This window comes from Poecilia reticulata, chromosome 17, assembly GCF_904066995.2.
Source record: "Poecilia reticulata chromosome 17, P_reticulata-male-v2, whole genome shotgun sequence".
Taxonomy (NCBI): Eukaryota; Metazoa; Chordata; class Actinopteri; order Cyprinodontiformes; family Poeciliidae; genus Poecilia; species Poecilia reticulata.
This window is the reverse complement of record NC_088846.1, coordinates 4,166,015-4,172,667: the sequence shown is the minus strand read 5'-3', so window position 1 is coordinate 4,172,667 and position 6,653 is coordinate 4,166,015. Positions and strand designations below refer to the sequence as shown.

Sequence of the window (6,653 nt, the reverse complement as noted above, 5' to 3'; positions counted from 1 at the left end):
ATTAATTTCTGTCCTTATTTCAATAAAATGGTATATTAAAATACAACTTCAAAACTTAAGAACATCATGTTAACTGGCAAGGATGAGGGTGGCAGTGTCACGCTGTGGGGCTCTTTTACTGTTTGTTTGTTGAAAGTATTTAACTTTAAAAGAAGAGGACGACCCTTAACATCTTTTAACTTCACCCCAAAAACCAACTAAATAGTTGAAACTTTTACATAGTTTTAACCAACAAGTGTTTTTTTAATCTGGATTCTAAACACACATCAAGGAGGGGTCATTAATAAATAATTATCAGAAAATACTTCGTAGTTTGTATTTAATATGTTTAAATGCTGACAAAATTACGTCCATATTATTTTATTTCATAATAGTCTGTTGTAGCTAATCAATTTATTTCAACTCAGTCACTGCTTGGGTCCATAGCTGCTATCTGCAACTATGATTTATATTTGATACAAATCATAGTTTGTCACCAATCAAATATGATTGGTGTTTGATACAATCAAATAACAGCCATCAGATGTTGGGAATTATTTGAAGAGGCATAGTGGCAGTTTAGATTATTTAATAAAGAGATGTAGCAGAAGAAATAAACACCTAAAAAAAAGGATATATCTGATTTTAAGACATGATTTGAAGATTTTGATATTTGTGTATTTAATAGACTGGCACATTAATATACTTAACAAAAACTTTTGGTTCTCTGTAGTAAATGGTCCCACAGAAGAGCAATTAAAACAATTCACATCAAGTCACAAAAACACCACACGACCAAATACAACTCAATGCCGTTTTAATTGTAAAAGAAAAATAATGACATATAAAGACATAAAAAAATAATAAGAAAAAATAAGGATTTACACTTTCTTTTCTTTGTAATATTGATTGTACTATGTGAACTTCGCAATCTCACTTTCTCTTTCTGAAATTAAAGCAACAACATACACGGTTTAAAATTCAAGCCTTTGGTGTCTGTCTTGGCTCCTGTTACACAGCAGGTGCTCATTGAATATCCAGAGAAGAGACGTCGCCTGTCCCTGGTTTTGGCCTCCCTGACAGTGGTCACTCTGTTCTCTTTCATGGTCGCACACCTCCTGCTCTGCTTGTCTCACTGGCTCTGCAGGAAACTGCTGCATGGACCAAGAAATCAAATGGAACCGTGTTGTTTTCTGAACACCGCTGGTCGTACACGGGCACAGTACTGTACTGTCGGAGGCTGTGGTGTTCCAGATGCAGGGTTGTGGTCAGTATATTTTTATGATTCTCAGCTGGGTTTCTTTTAATTGTTCCAAAAATAGGCTCTCTGTCAAATAAATCATTTTAAGCTGCACATTATTTATCAATCAGCAGCTGACTGAATTATACTATCAAAATTATTGGATTGGGATAATAATCTGTTATAAGAAAATGCATCCTGATTATTTTTGTATGGAATATTTACCTCAGAGCATAATCTTCAGGTTGAATTGTTTTGTTTTTTTTTTGTTTTTTTTCATATGTAGTAGTTCTGATTTAGGAACAACTATAAAATAAAGGCGGACTTATTATGTTCTAGGTTTCTTTTTGTTGTCACCTAATGAGGAAAGTGATTCCACTGGCTGTGGAGGAAAAGAGAGAGAGAGGAAAAATGTTTAGACATCAAAATAGCAGATTTTCAACATTGAAAAAACGTATCTAAGCACCTCTGTTTAGATACACATCTAAGAATGTGAGTGCATCTGAACACACAATAAGACAAAGACTTTTGCAGTCGGGTTTTGTAATGAGAAGGGAAGCAAAGAAGTCCTTTCTGTCCAAAAAAAACCAACAAAGACCGACTGGAATTATGCAGGAAGTGGGCCAGTGGAGAGCAGATGATTGGTGCAGTTATTTTCTATGACAAATAATCCTAATTGTTTAGGACATCTGGAAAATAGTTTGGGCAACAAGGAAAAAGTGTGCCAACAGTGAAGCATCCATTGATACATTTATATGGTTGCTCATCTTCCAAGGGAGTGGACTTCTTCCTCACATTTCTGTCAAAGCATAATGCAATAAAGCAGGGGTTCCAAAGTCGGCCCTGGAGGGTCGGCTTCCTGCATGTTTTAGTTCTTTCCCTTCTGGTAGTAACAACCTTTCCAGCAGGTCAATGTTCTTCTTAGACCTCCTAATGAGCCATCAGTTGATCCAGGTGTGTTAAACCAGGAAGACAAGAATGGGATTAAAAACATCCTACATCAGCAACGTCTTGAAACACTAAGAACCATGCTCTGCTCTCAAAAAGCAGTGGTGAAACAAAAAGCCAACAAACTGTGGTAAACTCCAAACACGTGTATACAAATTTTTATGTATTTATTGGGTTTTACAACATGAATTTAATATAAATTTTCTGAGAGGGCCACCACTCTCTCAGGAACACCTCTGACCAATAGAAGCTGATATCCAGCATGTCAGAGTAAATCCCTCCAGATGTTATGAAAAAGGATTAAAAAAAATATTGTAAATATTTACTTTCTGGATAAATACCATGTTTTTTGTTTTTTTTGCTGAAAAGTAAAAAACACTTCAACTAATAAAACGCTTTTAATTTTTCTTCAGTAAATTATCAAAACATACAAATCAAAAAAATAAATGAATAAAAGCTCCAAACACATTTGCGATCATGTTTGGGGATGACTAAGTTTAAATTCATCACTGATGAAGTGGTGAAGATTTATGTTTTCCAAATATTCGTCCATATGTTTGTGTATTTTTCCCCTTTTGCTCCTCCTTACCTGTCCCCTCTTTCTGGTAACTCTGAAGAAGTTGTCCATGCGCGTCTGCCTCATATGTCCCTCCGCCTTCTCCTTTTTCCTCTCCTCTCGCCTATTTTCTCGATGTTCATGAAATGTCTTCATGCGATGACGGATCCTCTCCTCCCTAAAAAAAAGCATACGGGAATAAATGGAACAAATCCTTCGGCTTCACATTGGTCCAGATCCACGTAAACAGAAAAACAGGCTCTGTGAATCTGTACCTGACATGTTTGGTGTGACACAGGAAGTCCACCACGGCTTCTTCGTCCAGCTCCCTCCACACCAAGTTAGTAACTGGAGTTTCTGTTTTGTCCAAGAAAATCTTCCTGGCCTCTTTGTATTTCCATAAAAGAGGTACAGGATGGGTCTGGAAGTATGTGACTATATTAGATTTTTTTTTTTTTTAGAATTTCTGTATAGTGAGAAGTAGATCAAAACAAGAGATTACCTGTCTGTTGATGTGCAACACCACATTCTCAATAGTGCGATGCTTCTGGATGAGAGTCAGAGCTCTCTTTGGACCTAAACCGGGGATCTTGTCGCAGTAGTCACAGCCCAGTAGAATACAAAGGTCAACAAGCTAAAAGGCATTTTGCAAAATAAGACAGGAAAAAAGTGATTATTCATCACAAAACTTCAAACAGTGATGTCAACTCATTTTTATTTTGGGCTATATCGAGATTATGAATGTCCGCAAAGGGCTGGTTGGGGTAAAACGCATTGATAAAACCCCGTAACAAATGTGTTTAAAGCTACAGTTTAAACCCATTAACAAAGAAGTTCAATAATACTGAACATCATTTCACATTCATGTAATTTGGCAGTATACATACAAAAGAAGATTGTAGCCACTGAAAAAAAAAATTTTTTTGGCTTCAATCTTCTGAGATCAAAAGTCATAATTCTGAGAAAAATGTCAAAATTGTCACTTTTTTCCTTAAGAATTTTGACTTTTTTTTTCTCAGAATCCTGTTTTTTGACCTCAGAAGATTAAAGTCAGAATAAATCTGGTAAATTCTGAAAAAAAGGTCAAAATTCTAAGAATTTTTTTTTTCCTGTTACCCTAATCTTCTTCTATTGAAAACTGCTTTCATTTGATTGATAAAATATTATTTAGACATACAACAGTTATTTTCAATGTTCTATGTAGGTGTCCCTCTGGGCCACATAAAACTTTATGGCGGGCCGGATTTGGCCTGAGGGCCTTGAGTTTGACATATGCTTTAAATGAGTCCAATAACAGAAACTTACGCGAAAGTTTCATCAATGTTTTGCTCTTACCTCCTCATGAGTAATCTGCAGTTTTTCCAGCAGCCTGGGTAATGAGTATTCCACAACTTCACTAGGAACATGAGCATAAAATAAAAATCAGATAAGACTTACCATCTGTCTAATACAGCAAGGCACTGAACTCTGTTGTCACTGGAACTTCTTTACTTTGTTCTTATATATTTATACACATTATAAGGTTGCAGTATGTAACTTTTATAAACAATGTTTTTTACATATTTGTTAAAACTGTTGCTATGTCGTGAGAGTACAGCATGAGAGATAATCTGGGGGGGAAAAATCAAGCTCCTCCACCTTCTCCCAGTGCTAACTAGAAACAACCAATCAGAGCCAGGAGGCTGGTCTTATGGCTGTCAATCACCATCTGTGTGGCCCTGCTCAGGCTCCCCTGTCATTCCCCTCCTTCCTCTCTACCACGCTGCAGCTAGCATAGCTGGTTGGCAATGCTAAGGCTAGTTAGCATAGCCACCAATGAAGGTCGATAATCAATTTTCCTGTAACGGTAAATTGTTTCTCCGTCATTAGCACCTTTAGCAACGAACCCGTACGCAAGCGTGACCCTCATCCTGGCTGTGATTGGTTGTTTTGGTTGGTGCATTTCTTCAATCCGCAATAGCAACTCAAGGAGAAGGTGGAGGAGAACCATCTTTTCAGATTATTTGTCTCATAATTTACTGTTACAACATAGTGACAGATTTGACAAATATGTAAAATAAATGTAATTTTTTTTAAATAAAAGTTACATACTGCAGTTTCAACATACCTGTCCTTCTTAGCATTCAGCTGACGAATGAGAACGTTTGCTCCAAAGGGCAGCGTGTCCATGTCCTCGGAGGCCACTGCATCCACAACCCCGTCTCTCACCAGGCGGGCACACTGTGCTTCAGCGTCCCCTGGAGCCTGAAAGGCAGAATCCTGTGCATGAAGTATGAAAAACATTTTTCAAAATAAAAAAAAAATGCACGAGAGTGGAAACTGAAACAAATTGTACCTGGATGACAGGCACACCCATACATTTCAGTAGCTCAATGGAATCCTTAGTCTGGGCTGATGCTGCATAAAAGAATGATTCAATGACATCAGAATTTGGAAACATTTAAATATGACAATGAGAGATCCTTTTACACTCTTTATGCATGTGGACCTTCTCCTGTTCTTTTGGGAGAGCTCCATCCAGCTGCCTCGGCTCGCCTCTCCAGCTGCAGAAAAGCAAGTCTCAATCAGCGAGAGGGATTTTTTAAAATCTGGAATCAGTCAACAGTCAGTCTGCCATTTCTACAGCAGACCAGTTAAACTGCCGATTTGAGCAAAACAGGAAATGGTCTTTGGTCCCACACACATGTTCTCCAACTCAAAATGCTCCCCAAAAACAATTCAAAACACGCAGGCTGTAAATGTTTCTTACAACAGGTGTCTTTTCCACGGGAGGCTTTCCATCGAATACAAAGACTGGCTTTATGTCGTGTTCCAGGAAGGTCAGTGTGCGGAAAAAGAGTCCAGTCAGGGGGCTGTGGAGAAGAAACCCAACATCACCAACATGGAAGAGAAGCTATTTTGGCATTTATAGCTGAATTGTTGGACTTTTTTTTAACAGTACAGGTGTTTGTATTTTGTCTGATAAATTTCTCAAAGATCTCTCACCTCAAAGAGGGTGTTGCTGCTCGAAACTGGTTCAGAACCACTGAGGTATCCAAGGCGATGACTTTCCCTGCGATGGAATACAGTGGCAGTGCAATGAACATAAAACTACACATTGTATTTGCGAGTGAACTAATACAATTTATGCATATTTGTGGATTTATACATGACTGTTCTCTGCATAATAATGAACTGTTTTGAGAAGATTTCATAATCCTACCCAGAATAACGTAATAATAAAAATAAGATCATTAATGCATATATTTCATGTATGGCATACACCCAACAGCTATAGCTGCTTAGACTCCCTGATGATCAGTAAAAAAAATTATGCATTTTCTCAGCAGCACATTGCTATTAGTTACATTATTTGTGTCATTTCTTAATAAATTATTAGATCTTACAGAGATATTTAACTACAAGGTTCTTTTCCACACAAGGAAAGCTTACATACTGTTTATTAGGGTGAGACCAGTTAACACGATTTAGAATTTGAGTTCTTGTAAAAGCACCAACTTCATTTACTGATTTAATTAGCACCAAAGTGACTGTTTTGTGGTATATAATTAACTTAGAAGCTTTTTGAATGCTAACGTTAGCTGCTAGCAACCTTTGTTAGAGATAATTAAGGCAGATCAAACTGGTCGGCGTTCAGTCCTCCATTACCTGTATAGTCACCGATATCCTTATAAGAAACTGCATTTGGAGCATCAGAACGAATTAAATCAGCCAGTTTAGTGATCCCCATCCTCCTAATCACATATGGACTTTTGTTTTTCTTCCACTTCCGGTTTGAAAAAAAAGAGGAGAAAATAAAACAAACAGCGTCGGGTTCTCAGTATATCTCACGATACTTTGTATCCGTTTAGAAACACAGCGGTTGACTAAAAGGCGTTTTATCGTCAACGAAATTCAGCTATTTAAACACAACAATTTTTTCCTAATCTC

At 37.3% G+C, this 6,653-nt stretch overlaps 1 protein-coding gene across 4 annotated transcripts; it reads right to left on the bottom strand.

Moving 5' to 3' along the window:
• Positions 1 to 779: 779 nt before the first annotated feature.
• Positions 780 to 6,648, bottom strand: LOC103479103 (putative flap endonuclease 1 homolog). Of its 4 annotated transcripts, none has more exons than XM_008433342.2 (11): positions 6,372 to 6,648; positions 5,709 to 5,775; positions 5,473 to 5,575; positions 5,212 to 5,266; positions 5,059 to 5,120; positions 4,831 to 4,982; positions 4,059 to 4,119; positions 3,226 to 3,357; positions 2,999 to 3,144; positions 2,757 to 2,901; positions 780 to 1,601 (listed from the first exon to the last, which is right to left on the bottom strand). In XM_008433342.2, exons 1-11 carry the CDS (start codon positions 6,451 to 6,453, stop codon positions 1,548 to 1,550), a joined length of 1,059 nt encoding a protein of 352 aa, XP_008431564.1. In that variant the 5' UTR covers positions 6,454 to 6,648; the 3' UTR covers positions 780 to 1,547. The 4 variants fall into 4 exon arrangements, with proteins under 4 accessions (XP_008431564.1, XP_008431565.1, XP_081454884.1 ...); XM_008433343.3 differs by having other exon boundaries at positions 4,831 to 4,967; positions 6,372 to 6,645; XM_081598758.1 differs by lacking the exon at positions 6,372 to 6,648 and having other exon boundaries at positions 5,193 to 5,266.
• Positions 6,649 to 6,653: the final 5 nt, after the last annotated feature.